This window comes from Pseudopodoces humilis, chromosome 9 (assembly GCF_049639895.1).
Source record: "Pseudopodoces humilis isolate 2021_Gansu_Grassland_sample_001 chromosome 9, ASM4963989v1, whole genome shotgun sequence".
Classification (NCBI taxonomy): Eukaryota; Metazoa; Chordata; class Aves; order Passeriformes; family Paridae; genus Pseudopodoces; species Pseudopodoces humilis.
In genome coordinates, this window is record NC_142208.1 from 32153248 (window position 1) to 32171045 (window position 17798).

Sequence of the window (17798 nt, forward strand, 5' to 3'; positions counted from 1 at the left end):
TTGACAAGATGGGTGCAACCAGGAACTTGCTGTGCTTATTCCTCTTAAATGCAGCACTCCTGGATGCCATCTCACCTAATCTACACAAAAACTTTTCTTCCCAAAAAGGTAGGAAAAAGGGTGTCTTACTTCAGTGTACTGGGTTTATACATGGTACTCACAGGCCAGTTTAATCAACACTTTGCAAAGATTAGAAGACAGATGGAAATTAGATAACATCAGGTTGCCTGATTAAAATTATGAACCAATTGATATCACAATTAAGTATTATTTTTGTTGAACTGAATTTAGTGTGATGAAATTACCGTTGTTTTGCAGTGGTGTCTTGTAGCTAAGTTTGAACCAACTTTAAAAAGAATTCTGACATGAAAGACTGAGAGACTTTGCTCCTATAAATCTGTGGGTTTCAGCATGGAATTATAAGGGATTATAGTTTCTTTGGCTGTAATTCATATTTGCTTTATAATACTTCAAATTCCACCTTGCAAATGCACATGGAACCACCCAATACTTATTTAGCTTTATATAATTTAATGGGAGTGCAACAGAAAGACACAATTGTTGTGTTGTAGTGTCAGGAAATCCCAGGTGGGTGCATTTTACTAATTTGGGACTTTCAGGCATGTGGAATAAAAACCTGGAGACTGTAACAACCCAGTCTGCATGCATGCAAATACAAAACAGCATTTGGTTTCCTCAGAAACCAATATTTAGTATTGCCAAGGACATTCTAAACACTATCAGTATTTAAAAAAAGCTAAATCAACAAAAACCCAACAAATGAACAAAAGAGGTATGACTCTCACTCTTCTTTCACAGAAGATATCTGAAGTCTTATGCTCCTGGTAGGAATTTCTTCTGACTCAGACACCTCTTTGTTCACTGTTTTTTGTAGCTATAAATAAGAAAACAACACCCATTATATCCCTGGGAATATTGGTGATACAGTGTGCATTGCTAATTTTCCCCACTGCTTTCAAAAAGACAGTTAAAAATGCTTGAATTATAAAAACAGAAAATAGAGAAATGAAAAGTAATCCAAGGAAATCAGAATAAGTGACATTTAAAACAATTAAATCATAGAACAAAGAAACCAAAAGGGTCTGATATCTGTTTCACAGTATAAAGTCACTTTCTGTATGTCTGGGAATTACCAAGAATTTTGTGTGTCCTACTCAGATAAAAAAGGCTTGAGAAAGACACAGCACTTTTAGAATGTTGTGTCAGATCATTGACCTGACTAAGCATGTCACTGATTTTTTTTGCATTAAAATAATGAATACATTTTTTGCAAATTTTATTTGTTCTTGTTTTGAGATTTTTTACTACTCATTTAATTTTACAAATAAACCTGTGTATGTAAACAACCGAAAGTACTGTGGTATGTCAAATTAGAAGCACAGATTTAAGGGAGTTCCACAAATATTCTGTATTACTCATGCCCAGACACCTCTTCCTGTAAACTCTAGAGTATTCCACTTTATTAGGTTAACAGTAACACTTCAGTGCTTGGTTTATTTGCCTCCCAGAAAATTCTGTCCATTCCTAGCAAATACACATTAAGAATTGCCACTAAAAATTTCAAATATTGGTCAAAAATCCAAATTATTCTCTTTAGTCTGATCAAACATTAATCCAAACATTCATGTATGAAAAATAGGTTTTCTAATTGGCAGATTGGCCCTCAGTTGTCTCTGTTTACATCCTTTTATTAACTGAAAAGATAATTTTGTGAGGATGCCATGCCCTTGTGGAATATGACATTACTAATTATCTCTTATTTTGCAGAGACCAGAGCTTAGACCTGCATCCCAGAAGATGCAGCTCTCTAGGGAAAACGTACCTCATCTGAATTTGTTGATCAGATGTATTGTAAATTCAGTCACTGAAAGCAGAAGTGTGCAACAATAATCCTAAAGAGATAGACTCATGGAGTCACAGAATCAGAGAATGATATGGGTTACAAGGCAACTTTAATAAACTTCTGGTTTACATCTCCAAAAAGAAGCAGAGACAGTTTAAAGCAGAAGATGCTCAGAGCTATATATGACCTTGAAAGTTGCCAGTGAATGAAAATCCACAAGATTGGAAGATGTGTCCCAAAATTCTTGGTTTTCTTGCTCCTTCCACAGAAGAGCACCCTTGAGATTGAGACATTGCTCTCCATCTCCCATGTGACACCAGAATCCCCAGCTCTGGGAGAAACCTGATCATGCTCCTTCACCCACCAGGGACTCACCTGCTTCTCTCTGTTCCTTCTTTACAGATGCCACCAGCACTGATACACCCAGGTTAATGTCATCTGCTCCTCCAGGTGGGTCTGAATCTGCCCACAATTTTTGGCCAGTGCTTTTGAGAAGCCAGTAATTTCTGTGGAGTTTGAGGTTTGGTTTTCTCCACGGGGCAGTAGAGGCCAGGAAAAGTACATCATAACTGTACCAGCTGCCAAGACTGGCACTCCTGGTGGTCTGAAACTTGTAGAACGATGCCAAGTCCCCGACCAAGGAAGGTGCCTGCTTGTAGTGTTTGTTGGCTGGAATTAGGTGTGTTTTGGCAATGAGTTAAATAGCAGGGATAAATATATCATCCTGCTGAGATCCCCAGGACAGTGTGGAACCAATATCCCCAGTGCTGGAAGAAACCTGGCCATCCTCCTTTTTCCAGCAGGGTCTTAGTGCTTCTATCTCTTCCTCCCCTGCAAATGATATCACTCAACCCAGATTAACCTTCTCTGCTCCTCCAAGTGAGTCTGAATTTCTCCTGGGTTTTCTGGACATTGCTTCTTGCAGAAACAATTAGTGACATGGAGTTTGGGGTTTAGTCTTCTAAAAGGGAGAGGAGAGTCTGGGAAAAGCACAGCTGAATGCATGTGAGACTGGGGGTCATGGTAACTTGAAATTCACACATCATTGCCAAGGCCATGGCAAAGAAAGGCACCTGCTTGTGGTTTCTGTAGGCTGGAATTGGATGTCTGCTGGGAATGAGTGTGGGATTATGTTTTTGGTTGATCCCACAATGAAAAATCACCATGCTGATACCCCCAAGATCTCCATCTCCCAGATTACAGGGTGGCATCAACATCCCCAGTCGTGGGAATAACCTGGCTGTGCTCCTTCACCCACCAACAGCTCACCTGTAACTTCTTTCTTCCACATAGATGACACAACTGAGGAGCCACCCAGGTTAAAGTTGTCCATTCCTCCAGGTGAGTCTGAATGTTTGTCCATGTTTTTCCGGTGACTCCTCTTGACTGAATAGTTAGTGGGGCAGAGGTTTGTGTTTAGTCCTTTCCCTGGGAAATACAGGTTAACCCAGCCAAGACTGGGAGTTGTGGTGGCCCGAAATTCCTAGACTGATTCCAAAGCCCTGGTAAGAAAAGATGCCTTTGGTCCAAGATGCTCTTCCAAGGTTTTCTATACCTCCTTCTTTCCCAGATGCCACCATCACCCTGGTGAACGGCCAGAACCGCTGTGAGGGTCGTGTCGAGATTTCACACTCTGGGGGTCAAGGCACCGTCTGTGACGATGACTGGGACCTGAATGATGCCCAGGTGGTGTGCAGGCAGCTGGGGTGTGGAGCTGCTGTTTCTGCAACATCAAGTGCCTCCTTTGGACAAGGCAGTGGCAACATCTACCTGGACAATGTGAGCTGTACAGGGTCAGAGTCGTCCCTCTTCCAGTGCAGCCACAATGGCTGGGGCAGCCACAACTGTGGCCACGGTGAAGATGCTGGTGTTGTGTGCTCAGGTAACACTGATTTGACTGCCTCCATTCTAGTACTCTTTCAGAAAGTGTCCCCTGCTGGCTGGAATTCACTGTGGGTTGGGGATGAGTGCAGGATTATGTTTTTGGTTGATCCCACCATGAGACACCGTTCTGCTGGCACCCCCAGGCTCTCCATTGCCCACATGCCATGGTGGCAGCAACATGCCCAGCCTGGGGACAAAGCCAATCATGGTCCTTCACCCAACAGGCCTCACCTGCCTCTTTCCTTTCCTCCCCTACAGTGGCCACAACACAAGCATAAACTCTCCCAGCACTCCCTTCCCTGCTCTACAGTGGATTTGAAGTTCTCCAGGGATTTCTGGCCACCACTTTATGCAGAAACAATTAGTGCCTCAGAGTTTGGGCTTTGGTTTCCTTCATAGGAGAGGAGAAGTCAGGAAAAGCAGTTTAACATCAGCTTAATTCCCATACTGGGAATTGTGCTGGCCTGAAAGACACAGAATGATGTGAAGGTTGTGGCAAGAGAAGGTGCCTTTGGTCCAAGATGCTCTTCCCAAGTTTTCTATACCTCCTTCTTTCCCAGATGCCACCATCACCCTGGTGAACGGCCAGAACCGCTGTGAGGGTCGTGTCGAGATTTCACACTCTGAGGGTCAAGGCACTGTCTGTGACGATGGCTGGGACCTGAATGATGCCCAGGTGGTGTGCAGGCAGCTGGGGTGTGGCCCTGCTGTTTCTGCAACATCAAGTGCCTCCTTTGGACAAGGCAGTGGCAGCATCATCCTGGACGATGTGAGCTGTACGGGGTCAGAGTTGTCCCTCTTCCAGTGCAGCCACAATGGCTGGGGTGTCCACAACTGTGGCCACAGTGAAGATGCTGGTGTTGTGTGCTCAGGTAACACTGATTTGACTGAATGTGTACTATGATTCTTTCGGAATGTGGTCCTAGTTGTAATTCACTGTGGGTTGGGGATGATTGCAGGATTATGTTTTTGGTTGATCCCACCATGAGACACCGTTCTGCTGGCACCCCCAGGCTCTCCATTGCCCATGTGCCATGGTGGCAGCAACATGCCCAGCCTGGGGACAAAGCCAATCATGGTCCTTCACCCAACAGGCCTCACCTGCCTCTTTTCTTTCCTCCCCAACAGCAGCCACAATATAAGTACAAACATTTCCAGAACCACCCTCCCTACTCCTACAGTGGGTCTGAATTTCTCCTGGGATTTCTGGCCACCACTTTTTGCAGAAACAACTACTGCCTCAGAGTTTGGGGTTTGGTTTCCTTGTTTGGAGCGAAGAAACCAGGAAATGCATTTTAACCCAGCCAAGACGGGGAATTGTGGTGGCCTGAAAGACACAGAATGATGTGCAGGTTGTAGCAAGAGAAGGTGCCTTTGGTCCAAGATGCTCTTCCCAAGTTTTCTATATCTCCTTCTTTCCCAGATGCCACCATCACCCTGGTGAACGGCCAGAACCGCTGCGAGGGTCGTGTCGAGATTTCACACTCTGGGGGTCAAGGCACCGTCTGTGATGATGGCTGGGACCTGAATGATGCCCAGGTGGTGTGCAGGCAGCTGGGGTGTGGAGCTGCTGTTTCTGCAACATCAAGTGCCTCCTTTGGACAAGGCAGTGGCAACATCTACCTGGACGATGTGAGCTGTACAGGGTCAGAGTCGTCCCTCTTCCAGTGCAGCCACAATGGCTGGGGCAGCCACAACTGTGGCCACGGTGAAGATGCTGGTGTTGTGTGCTCAGGTAACACTGATTTGACTGCCTCCATTCTAGTACTCTTTCAGAAAGTGTCCCCTGCTGGCTGGAATTCACTGTGGGTTGGGGATGAGTGCAGGATTATGTTTTTGGTTGATCCCACCATGAGACACCGTTCTGCTGGCACCCCCAGGCTCTCCATTGCCCACGTGCCATGGTGGCAGCAACATGCCCAGCCTGGGGACAAAGCCAATCATGGTCCTTCACCCAACAGGCCTCACCTGCCTCTTTTCTTTCCTCCCCTACAGCTGCCATAAGCACAGGCACCACCTCTCCCAGCACCCCCTTCCCCACTCCTACAGTGGGTCTGAATTTCTCCTGCGATTTCTCGCCACTGCTTTATGCAGAAACAATTAGTGCCTCAGAGTTTGGGGTTTGGTTTCCTTCATAGGAGAGGAGAAGTCAGGAAAAGCAGGTCAACCCAGCTGAGACTGGGAATTGTGGTGGCCTGAAACTCATAGAGTGATTCCAAGGCCCTGATGCCCTTTTGGTTTTTACCTTTTTTCCTTTATATATTCTCTGTATACTTTACACAAATATTTGTAGCTTTGTAGCTTCTGATTGTAACCTAGATGCTGCATTTCCTAGACAGGAATTCAAAACTCATTCCAGAATCCCTATGCTATCTTGGTTCTTCCTGGTGACCAAGGCCAAAAAACAGCTCTTCAGATGCATTTTCATCAACAAAGTACAGTCCCATCTGAGGCAGAGAGGACTTTGAAGGGTCTTGGACTGGGGGAATCTGCATCACCACTTGTGCTCCTGATTGGTGCTGTTTTGTCAATTATGCTGATTTACCAAGCATATAGAGCTGTATGTACCCCCGTGAGGGTGGGCTTTTGTGTATGTTTTTCCAGAACTGTCCTGGAGACATCCAATAAAAATCCACTTTTATATTACTTCCTCTATGAAAATTATCCCAAAAGTTTAAGTTGTTTCATTTCTAGGTTGAAAATGACATCACCCTGGTAAGAGAAGGTGCCTTTGTGCTAGACTGTCTCCCCAAGTGTTCTATACCTCCTTCATTCCCAGATGCCAGCACCATCACCCTGGTGAACGGCCAGAACCGCTGCGAGGGTCGTGTTGAGATTTCACACTCTGGGGGCCAAGGCACCGTCTGTGATGATGGCTGGGACCTGAATGATGCCCAGGTGGTGTGCAGGCAGCTGGGGTGTGGAGCTGCTGTTTCTGCAACATCAAGTGCCTCCTTTGGACAAGGCAGTGGCAACATCTACCTGGACAATGTGAGCTGTACAGGGTCAGAGTCGTCCCTCTTCCAGTGCAGCCACAATGGCTGGGGTGTCCACAACTGTGGCCACGGTGAAGATGCTGGTGTTGTGTGCTCAGGTAACACTGATTTGACTGCCTCCATTCTAGTACTCTTTCAGAAAGTGTCCCCTGCTGGCTGGAATTCACTGTGGGTTGGGGATGAGTGCAGGATTATGTTTTTGGTTGATCCCACCATGAGACACCGTTCTGCTGGCACCCCCAGGCTCTCCATTGCCCACATGCCATGGTGGCAGCAACATGCCCAGCCTGGGGACAAAGCCAATCATGGTCCTTCACCCAACAGGCCTCACCTGCCTCTTTTCTTTCCTCCCCTACAGCTGCCACAACTACAGATACGCCCAGCCCCTCCACCTCTACTCCTACAGGTGGGTCTGACTTCCCTCCTAGGTTTTATGGTCACTGTTTTTGCAGAAACAATCAATATCTCATAGTCTGGGTTTTAATCTTCTCCAAAGTAGAGTAGAGCCTGTGAAAAGCACAGCAGATTGCAGTTGAAACTGAGTCCTTGGAACCTTAAATTCCTTGAGCATTGCCAAGGCTCTGGCAAGGGGATGTTCCTTCTGGTCTGTGTCGACTGAACTTTAGATGAATGTTTGGGATGAGTGTGGGATCATGTCATTGCTTGATCCCACCATGTGAGAACATTCTGCTGAGACCCCCAGGCTCTCCATATCCCAAGTGACAGGGTGGCACCAACATCCCCGGGGGTGGTAGAAAACCTTGCCATGCTCCTTCATCCTCCAGTGTCTCACCTGCCCCCTTTTTCCCATACAGATGCCACAAGCATGGACCCTGTTACAACTGCTCCAGGTATATATGTTTATATATTTTTTACCATTTCTCTGATTACCCTGGAAGTGTAATAATTACTGTTTTGTAAGTGGGATCTGTTTCATTTGCATAGTATAGTACAGTGGGAAAATCCTTACTGGTTTTAACTCTTTATATGCTACACACTGGTCTTTTGTGTTTGGGTGATTTTAGTGCTGGGGGTGGATTTCAGAGCATGCTGATTTCACAGGAGATTTTCTTTTGTTCATTCTCTGCTTTTATGGTATTTAGACCACCACAGTTTACTTCATACCTGTGTGCCTGAAGACCACGAAGTTAATAATTGCAAGCACAGGTCGTAATTCCCTGAAAAGTTCATCACTCTTGTAGCCTGAGAGGAACATGATCATTATGTTTCTTTTGAGATTTAACCTTGTGTTGCATGGTTTCTGTACATAAAACATATTTTTATTTGATCAGAAGTAAATCTAAATGAATTATTTCTATCCCTTATTTTATTTTTTTCTTTCCTTCTTCAGGTCAAGAAGTTATTTGTGGTGATATACTTTTTGAGTCCTCCGGAACATTTCAGAGTCCTTCTTTGAATGCTTCAGATAAAGCAGATTGTTTGTGGCAAATACATGTAACAAACAATTTCCGCATTGCGCTCACATTTGATAACATTCAGTAAGTAAACCACTTTCTGCTTGGGCAATAAGAAAATTCCAAATCCCAACTGCATCCAGAATTCCTGGACACATTTCCCATACTATAATTGAATGATAAATATACATGGGAGATGTGTGAGTGCAGAATACTATCATATAGTTTGTTCAGCATTTTAACCCCAAGGTTTAGCAAATGCATTATTTTATATATTCTCTTTTCTTCCTCAGGTTGCAAGGTGGATGCCAGAATGACTATATTGAGATCTATGATGGGCCACCCAAATCTTCTCCTTCACTTGGAAGAATTTGTTCTAGCTCTCCTCTCACATACACTTCATCTTCAAACTTCATGTCTGTCAGGTTTTACAGTGACTCCAGATATTCCAGTGGAAGTTTTCAGGCTCAGTATCAGTCCTTTCCAGCAGACCAGAACACCAGTAAATTTCTGTTCTATTTGTAATTCTATTCTCTCAGTAATGTTTTCTTTGCTCAGGAGCTTTGTTACTTTTTGTTACTTTTTTTTTATGCTACTAGAGTTAAACTTTTTAATGCTTTCTTTACTAAATAAGTATTTGTTAATGTTGTTGAAGGAATCCCACATAGCTGATACTCCTACTTGAATTTTGTGACTGATTATTGACCGCTCACATTCAGAAAATAACTACTTTTTCTTCTTAAAAAAATTCCATTTATTTGCCTTTAGAAGTTTTCTATGTTATTTTCTGAACTCGTATTTCTTTGTATCACTTCATAATTCATATATATATATTTGTACCTTTCTGGACAAACTTTCACAGGGTCATAGAAATGTTGGTTAGAAGGGACTTTTGGAGGTTTCCAAGGCCAGCTATTCAAAGCAGAGCTGCTGCCGACACCAGGTCAGGCCCATTAAGAGCTGGCCTAGCTGTGTGTCTAGAAATATTCAAAGGATGAAATATTTAAAGCTACTACTTTGGGTGACTATTGCTTACTGATATCTAAGTCTCAAGCATAAAAATAAATGGTTTGGCTTATGAATTCTCTTCTCTAAATGGTAGCAGTGATTGCATTTGTTAGACTTGCAATATGGAAGCATTATCAAGTACCTGAAATCACTAATAATTCATATTTTTTTCCCCCTAGCCCTTCTGTGCTTGCCAACTTACATGCGTGCAGTGGTAGACAGACACTATCTCCAGTCCCAGGGCTACTCAGTGGGGAGCATCAGCCTGGCAGACTCTAAATGTAGACCAAAAATTACATCAACTGAGGTTATATTCGATATTTTATACAGCGACTGTGGTACACATAGACAGGTTGGTGTCAAGATATTTGGAAGAGCATGGGAATTTAACAGACATTTGGACAATTGTCATGGATTGCAAAGGGTGTTGTAGGCCACAGGCATGCAAAACTCAGGAAAGGAGCATGTGTTTCTGGAGCCTGAAGTTGGTTAAATATATTTACTTATCCTTCCCAGGGTACCTATATCCTTCCCTGTATCTATTTTGGAATGATGTTCTAGAGAACAAAAACAGAGGGGAGAGTTGAGTGAGCAATCCCATCCTGGCTGCTTGGGATTTTTCTGTGTGACACATCCTTTCTGACTGCTAGGATCTGGCACATACAGAAGTTCATAATACTCAGTATTTACAGTGAGCATGACCACATGTGGCACTTTAACACTCATTTAATGTGTCAAACAGGGCAACAACGAAATGATCACCTACTCCAACGTGATAAAAGTGCCTGCTCCTGGCAGAGTCATCAAGAGGCAAAAGGACCTCCACTTGCACATCAGCTGCAAAATGCTGCAGAACACCTGGGTTCAAGTGATGTACATTGCTGATGAGGTCACCGATGTCAACAAAACCCAGTATGGCAGATATGACGTGAACCTGACCTTCTACAACTCCTCATCTTTCCAGTGGCCAGTGCACGACTTCCCATACTATGTTGACATGAATCAGAATTTGTTCCTCCAAGCTTCTCTTCACAGCTCTGACCAAAATCTGACGGTGTTTGTGGACACATGCGTGGCATCGCCTAATTCTAGTGATTTTAGAACACTGGGCTATGAATTGACCAAAAGTGGGTAAGAACCTTGTAAAAAATTAATATAAAACTGTCTCTGTATGTAGTTCTAAAAGAGCTTAATTTGTGAAATGAGGTGATTTAGGACCAGTGTACACTGGTTGTAATTCTCAGGGCAAATGTTCTTGTAAGAACAACTTTTTGGCAAAGCCTGAATAAAATTCAGAATGACAGAAAAATGTCATTCAGAAGATTCAGTCAAGCACTGAGATTTCACTCAAGGAGGCAGTGAGGACATTGAGGTCTGACTTCGTTTCTGAAGTAGATGTATGAAAAGGAGGGATGTCCATGGCTCTACATTTCGGTACATCATGAATTTTACAGCATCATAACTGGAATACAAAACTGTCTACTCAAAAAGTAGAGGAATTCTTTAGTCTTTTCTTACATACTAGAAAGCTAAACCACTTTGCCTAATTTTACACCAAAGTACATTGAAGCACTAAAGAGAATCTTTATTAAAAAAAAAAAAAAAAAAAAGAATGAAGGAGGTGTATTAAAATTAGTTTTATGCTTCCAGAGGAGAAAGGGGAACTTTCTGCAACAACTTTCAGGGGTCTCTTCTCAAACAGTTAATCCTGTTTGGAAATGCATAATAGGCTCTCACCTGAAGCACAGAACCCAGCAGAACCACTAACCATTTTTCAGCTACTCATGTTTACACAGAACTTGTTAAGCAATGAAATTTCTGCGCTGTGTACATTTAGTAATTTCTCTTCTTGCTAAAAGCCCTTTTTTTAAAAAAAAGCCTTCTGATTTCTCTTTTACTTCCTGGTTTTATATTTAACCTTGAAACTTATTGCAAAGAGAGCATGTAATAGTGCTTCTAGACAAGAGAAGCTGTGAGTTAGCAGCTAATCTGTTGATTTTATATCTTTCCAGGTGTGCTAGTGATCCTACCTACTCTCTTTTCTCCTCGGCACGCAGCGATGTCGCTCGGTTTGGGTTTAGCGCTTTCTCCTTCATGAACCGATTCCCATCAGTTTTCCTGCAGTGTCAGCTGGTGGTGTGCAGGTACCACGACTACTCCTCCCGCTGCTATCAAGGCTGTGTTAGCAGGCTCAAGAGGAATGCATATTCTTCCCACAAACAAGTGAATGTTGTTATTGGACCAGTGCAGCTTCGGGAAGCTCACGCTGAGAACAGGAACATTGGTAAGTTTAAATATCTTCATTAACGTAAGACTCTGTGTGTTACTGTCTGTTTGCATTTCAGTTCAGACATGAAATCCAGCTCTGATATGTGTCTTTGCTGGTTTATTTACAATTCTGCTTTAATTCTTATGGAGGATTATAATTTTTTTTATATATATATATATGAAATAGTTCTATTAGATTTACAAGCTTTCCTTTCTATCATAGTTTAGATCCATTCTTTGTTCTGCACATATCAAATGGGAACTGATTCAGTTCTGTGGGAAGAGGGAGGAGAATCTCCCTGCTGGATTTATATTAATTATATTAATATAAGTAATATTAATTGTATTAATATTAAATTTCTAAAGCTGTGTGTGCCTGATTTGCATGTCTATTATTTATTTATAATCAATCTCTAGGTTCTCTTGGAAATGTTTCTCAGCATCCTGTAGCTGCTGTTTCCACTACCAGAAAGCAACGTCTTAAGGTCTTTGAGTGTAACCATTACTGACTCTCAGTTTCTCTTTAATTCCTTGCCACAATCTTTTCTTGTTTTGCATGGCCACAGAACCACTTGTGAAATAGCATGCAGTTTTCTCATCAGATACAGATTACAGCTTTTTAACTCAAATTGTCTTTGCCTAATTATCTTTGCAATTAACTAGCTCCGAAAAAAAAGAGAAAAAAAAAAGAAAAAAAGAAAAGAAAGTAAGTTTCTCTCTGCCTCTTTTATGCACAGAGCTGGCCTCTGACATCTGGGCAAAAGGGAAGACTCTGAGCTCAGTGCCTGCTGGCAGCTCCCACATTCCCCTGGCTGTGACCACCCTGGTGGTGCTAGCTGCTGTTCTCACAGCAGGAGGATTTCTTTTGAAGAAGAAACTGCAGAAGGCCATCCCATACCAGAAAATGTGAGAGGCAGCTCCAGACATGGAGGTGGAAGGACACTTTCACCAGCCACCTGCTTCATTATTTGGGTTTGCAATCAGTGTGAAGGGCAGCTCTTACTTGACTATTCCACCATTCAGACCATGTCTGAAGAATCAAGATTACACCTGATGTTACCATGAACTGAATTTATAAAGCAATCTGGTTTTAAAATCTAGTCCAAATACACCTCAGGTGTTAAGAAGGATTGACCTTTCATCCCAAAAAAGCATCTTCAGTGCTGCACATTTCAAAGCTTTTCCACTGAACTCGTTGAGTGTCTGAGAAGACTGAAATAGGTGACTTGAGAAACAAGAACTGACTTATTTGGCCCTTGCTGATATGCAGATGAAACACTTGTGTTGCACCATAAGATACACTGAGAAGTAGTACAAGAAAACGTCTCTTTGCAGTAAAAAAAATCTCAATAATGTGCCATAAACAAATAGGCTCAGGGGCTGCAGGTGAGGAATTATTGCTGTACAGCGTTCCTGACTTTGGGCAGTATGGTTCTTCCCAAATTCATATTTCTCTAAGTAAATGAAGGCCATTTATAAGATTTTGTACAGAGGATGAATATAATCTCATTACATAAATGTGTAATTAAAAAAAGAAGGAAAGAAAATGTTTTTTTGAGCAATACTTTTTTGTGTGCGTACTTGCAAACATCCCACTTGTGTGTGTGAACTCATGGCTAACACGTTGTTGGGTTGGGGAGTGTGGCTTCTGACAAAGTGACTTTGCCAAGCAATGATTCCTGCTCTTGCTCTCACACATTTCTACACCTGGAATTGGTGGGAGGGAGAGAATGTAAGTTAAGTTCCCATAAGGAAGTGTGACCTGTCTCATCCCCATGCGAAAACAAAATAAAAAACAATAAAAAAGGAAGAATTTGTTTGGAAGAAGCTACTTAATACAGGTGGAAAGGTCACTGGTATTGATTGAGAAATGCCCCTCTTGAGACTTTCCTGTTTCCCAGCCAGCTGTGAAAGAGGTAAGTTCATTTGGAACCGAGCAAGGTCAGATGTGCGAGGTGAGCCAACGCGGTGACGTGTGAGGAAGCTCTCACTGTACTCTTGGTGTGACATCCTGACTTGACAAGGAGGATAAGGGCAGCTCTGATGGGAACCAGCCCCACAGCCTGCACCATTTGTTCCCTCAAGCTGCCTTCTCGTGATTCCAGGCAGGCCCCTCAGCACCTCTCTGTGATGTGAAGAAGGGATCACACAAGTAGGGACTGGCACTGCAGAGGTTTTTCCCACACTTGAGGAACAAGGATTTAGGGTCCTCCTCCCCCCTCTCCAGCCACCTTTGGAGGGCAGGGCACCTCAGGAGGCTGGCCTGCCTTCTTCTGTTCCCTGGACCAGAGATTGTCCAGGCTCAGAGCAATCCAGCCATCTGCTCAGCACAGCAAGGACTCTCTTGGACCTGGCCTTTCCTAACTCTGTAGAGCAGGACCTTCCCCTCTGCTCTTCCCAGACCTGCTGTGTTCTCCTTCCCCTGTTCCTGCTGTGGCCCTGCTGCTGTGGTGTTGCTACCACACCATCTTGCAGGGTACAGCTTGATGGCACTTTTTTCCACTTCTCCTATTCTCTCAATATTATTTTCACCAGACAAGCAGAAATATCCCAGGCCTAGATCCTGGTGTCTCCAATCCTCACCCATCTCTGTGCTGCTCAGAGCTGAGTTTTCCCATAGCATGTCTGTGCCAGGGCTCCCAAGTGGAGAAATACCAAGGCTGGGTAAAAATGCAAGGTGGAATTACCAAGTTCATTGGTTTCCATATTAAATATTGCTGCAGAAAGTGTTGCCATCTGTTCAGGCAATAGATGTCTCAGACTCCTCCTCGTTTCCTTTTGTCTCCTTTGATCCACAAGCATTACAGAAATGCAGGATTCAAGAAAACTGTGTTTGATGATGAGGAAAGGGTCATGTGCCTGGTGATTTCTCTGCCACAAACCTTCCTGCCTGGATTCAGACTATCATTCCTTTGTGGAGAAGTCTGTGGATATCTTTATTATTATCCTTATTCCAGTGCAGATACTTTCCTACAATCATGGGTGAAAGCTGATTAATCTTGTTTGTCCTTTCAGTGGTTTCCATTCTTACCTTTAAAAACCCAGTATGTTTGCAAAGTGCCCTCACAATTATCAGCAGAAGAAAAACTGTTTTCAAAGCTCAATGTGGCTTCATTCAGAGTGATGTGCTGGGAAATACCTTAAGCTGCTACAAGAAGACCTTGACAACAAAAATGTGTTACTGCAAGAGATTTACCTAGCCAGTGGGAAGGCTGAAATACTGTATGGTATTTGCATTAATTAACTAAGGTTAATTAAAACAAATTATTTATCTATTTCCATTGTGCAGAGATTGTTTGGCAATAAAGATCTCTAGAAATATCTAGATATTTAAAATTAATAATTTATTAATGAAGAAGGTAATGAAGAACTAATCAATCAAACAATCAGTCATTTTTTACCTGGGCAGCTGAAGACTTTTTTTCTTACACTTGAACCAGCTGGGAATCCCTTTTGTGTTCCACTTCCTTCTCACCCTCTTTCAGTTATTACAAGAGTTTGCAGAAGAACTGTGATCCATCACTCACTCTTGCTTCACTGACTGCAGGGCTTGATTGGCAAGTCAAATACAAGGTGTCAAAACCAGAATATGAATAGTGAATGCCAGGTGTTGTGTACATATCCTCATTCATGTGCAAATGTGCTTGTTTGGATAAAGAAGAAACATATTTACCATTCTGAATGCTCACTTTCAAGGCTTCCAAAGTTATCTTTGGCCTCTTATTTTTCACTTCCTTCTTCCATTCCAATGATATTGGCCCTTGTGGAAAGATGTTTTAGATGATTCTCTTTTCCCCCTGGGCTTTGGTCTTCCTGCTTGATGACTGTCCCTGAAGGCAATAAATTGGTATATGGCAACAATTTTAACTGGTGATAATTCCATGCAAGACATGATGGCTGTGGAGGTAGGGATGAGATGGACAACAATATTCTGACTCTTCAGTGTTAGGAATATCATCAGATTTTCTTGTTAAATTGTTAGAAACACAGAAACAGAGGAAAGTAACCACTCTGGCAAGAGAGTGATGAATGAGAATAAACCATTTTTTCATGTTGTGGAAAACCCTTGAATTCATTCTTCAAAGAATGATACAGCTGTCACTGTGACTACATAAAATTAAACAAGGAATATATTAAGACATTTTCTTAATCTGAAGAAATCAGAACTTTTTTTCCCTGATTTTTTTGTTCAAAGGATCACATGAAATTTTAGAATAAAATTAGTTTCAGGCAATGTAGTTTCCTTCACTATGCTTAAAATCCATTGATTTTTTTCCACAATGTTTGTACAAAAAGTTATCTGTTGACCCTGATTCTCTGACACTTCTCTGCAACCTGTCTGTCAGTGAATTTTGACTGGAATTTTGGCTTGAACTTAAATGTGCCCCAAAATAAAGTTTTTTTAGTTTTTATTTTTATATTTAAATATTAAGTAATTTAATATAACAATTTAAATTAATATATTAATTAATATATTGATATATTAATATATTAGTATATTAATATATTAAATTTAATAATTTAAATTAATATATTTAAATATTTATTTTTAGTCCAGCTGGGGCTGGAGCTGTTGACTTCGGCTGCAAGGTTCTTCAGAGACCCCCCAGTCATTCTTAAATAGGCCCACCAGGTCTGATCTAATTTTATTTAAAGGCTGCTGAAGCTTTAGGACATTCATGGCTCCCCAAGGAGATCTGCCACATCAGTTGGCAAGGGTCTCTTGCTACTTTGCTGGAATAAACCCATTTAAGTTTCAAGATTCCACTCACATCCCAATACCTGACCAGGAACCTCCTCATGAAAGAAAAGTGCTGAGATGCATCAGCCAGAATGGAAAGGTATCTTTGGACAGGAGCTCTCTTTTTTTTGGTAGAGTGAGATGATTGTGAAACCTATGGTAGCATAAATAGTTCCTTCCAGGCAATGGAAAATGTTACTCTTGAGATATTGTCTTTCTGCAAAACCCAGGAAGTTACAAAATATTAAATAACAAATCAAACATATGTTTGTTCCAGATCAGAGGACTGTGGTTGTTTTATTGTTCTGCTGTAGAAAAAGGGACCTGTAGAGCCACTCCCCTCCAGAAATAGAGGCTATATATTGTGAGGTCCTTTTTACCAACACCACCTGCTGAGATGGGTACCACTATGATTTTAACATGGCTACTCTTGCTAGGTCCAGCAGTTCTGGAGGCAAAAACAGGTAAAACACTTAGACTTGTTCCAGGGCACATAAAAAAAATGATAGACTGCTTGGAATCCTCTCTGTTGATTCCAAGAGCAGAAATTAGATTCAGGCTGGTATTGGTTTGGGCAATAGAATAAAGGGGAAATTGGATGAAAGAGCAGTTTTGTTCTAGTACAATTATGAACTAATCATCAGGGTGGATGATAAGAATGATTTGAACCATTTTGTGGAGTTCATTTTGCTGCCACAGGGTCCTACTCAGTGCCTTGTATCATTGCAAGAATTGTGTCTGTGATTATGTCATGAAGGATTCTTCCAGTTCCAGAAATCTGATCTAAATACTATGGAAAGATTTATTTCTTTACTTATTTTCAATGTGTATTTATTCCAGAGTATATGTGTGCGCGCATATGCTATATATTTAATATTGCTTGTATTATTTGGTTCTTCTTGGTATTATGTACAATTTTACAGAATATAACATGAAGTTTTCACACTGGCACTGTGTTTAAATGATGGACATCTAAAAACTATGAGAGATTAAACTTTTAGTTCAATTTTTTTTATAGTCATAGAATTTTTCCTTTCATGATTACTTTCTATCTCCTGAGTGGTTTGGGTGACTTTGAGTTAACAGTTCTGTGTATATCTTAGAATAATTGCTGATGACTTTTCTAATGAGTTATTTAAGCTTCATAATGATAATTTATATTGCCACCATTCACCTCATCAATTCTCTCATCTGTCTCCTGCTTTTCTGGTCATAAATCATCTCACTTTGGCTGCTCTAGTTCTTCTCTCTGCTCTCTGCCTCTGTGTCCCAGAGCAGAGTATTTGTTGTATTTGTATAATCACAGGCTTTTGTCTTTTTGATACCTTTGAAGTGTGAGGCAGGATTCAACCTCTCCAATTTCATCCCCAGCTGATGGTTATGCTCTCACAGTCATGACAGGCCTTGAATGAAAGCAAATAGAACTGGTTTAGATCGGCTTTACTTTCCAAATCCCACTCTGACTTTTGCCAGGTTTGCTGTTTCACTTCTCAAGAACCCTGTGAGTAGGGCTCAAAAATGTGTGTGTTCAAGTAGATATTTGCAGGAACAAGTCAGATATAAGTCAAGGACCACTTTTATAGCTTTGTCCTTTGAAAGTCATACAAATCAGGGCAAATTTA

General features: G+C 41.8%; 1 protein-coding gene across 1 annotated transcript in view; it reads left to right on the top strand.

Moving 5' to 3' along the window:
• LOC102106926 (scavenger receptor cysteine-rich domain-containing protein DMBT1-like) overlaps positions 1-17798 on the top strand; it is a 38068-nt gene continuing 20270 nt past the window's right edge. The window contains exons 1-17 of the mRNA XM_088060060.1: positions 1-108; positions 2267-2314; positions 3158-3205; positions 3435-3746; positions 4309-4620; positions 5172-5483; positions 6528-6842; positions 7103-7150; positions 7560-7595; positions 8096-8243; positions 8453-8661; positions 9347-9519; positions 9910-10298; positions 11180-11451; positions 12173-12342; positions 13337-13351; positions 16529-16640. Of these exons, the coding sequence (XP_087916186.1) occupies positions 9-108; positions 2267-2314; positions 3158-3205; positions 3435-3746; positions 4309-4620; positions 5172-5483; positions 6528-6842; positions 7103-7150; positions 7560-7595; positions 8096-8243; positions 8453-8661; positions 9347-9519; positions 9910-10298; positions 11180-11451; positions 12173-12342; positions 13337-13351; positions 16529-16640 (3019 nt within the window). The 5' untranslated portion in view covers positions 1-8. The remainder of the gene's footprint in view (positions 109-2266; positions 2315-3157; positions 3206-3434; positions 3747-4308; positions 4621-5171; positions 5484-6527; positions 6843-7102; positions 7151-7559; positions 7596-8095; positions 8244-8452; positions 8662-9346; positions 9520-9909; positions 10299-11179; positions 11452-12172; positions 12343-13336; positions 13352-16528; positions 16641-17798) is intronic.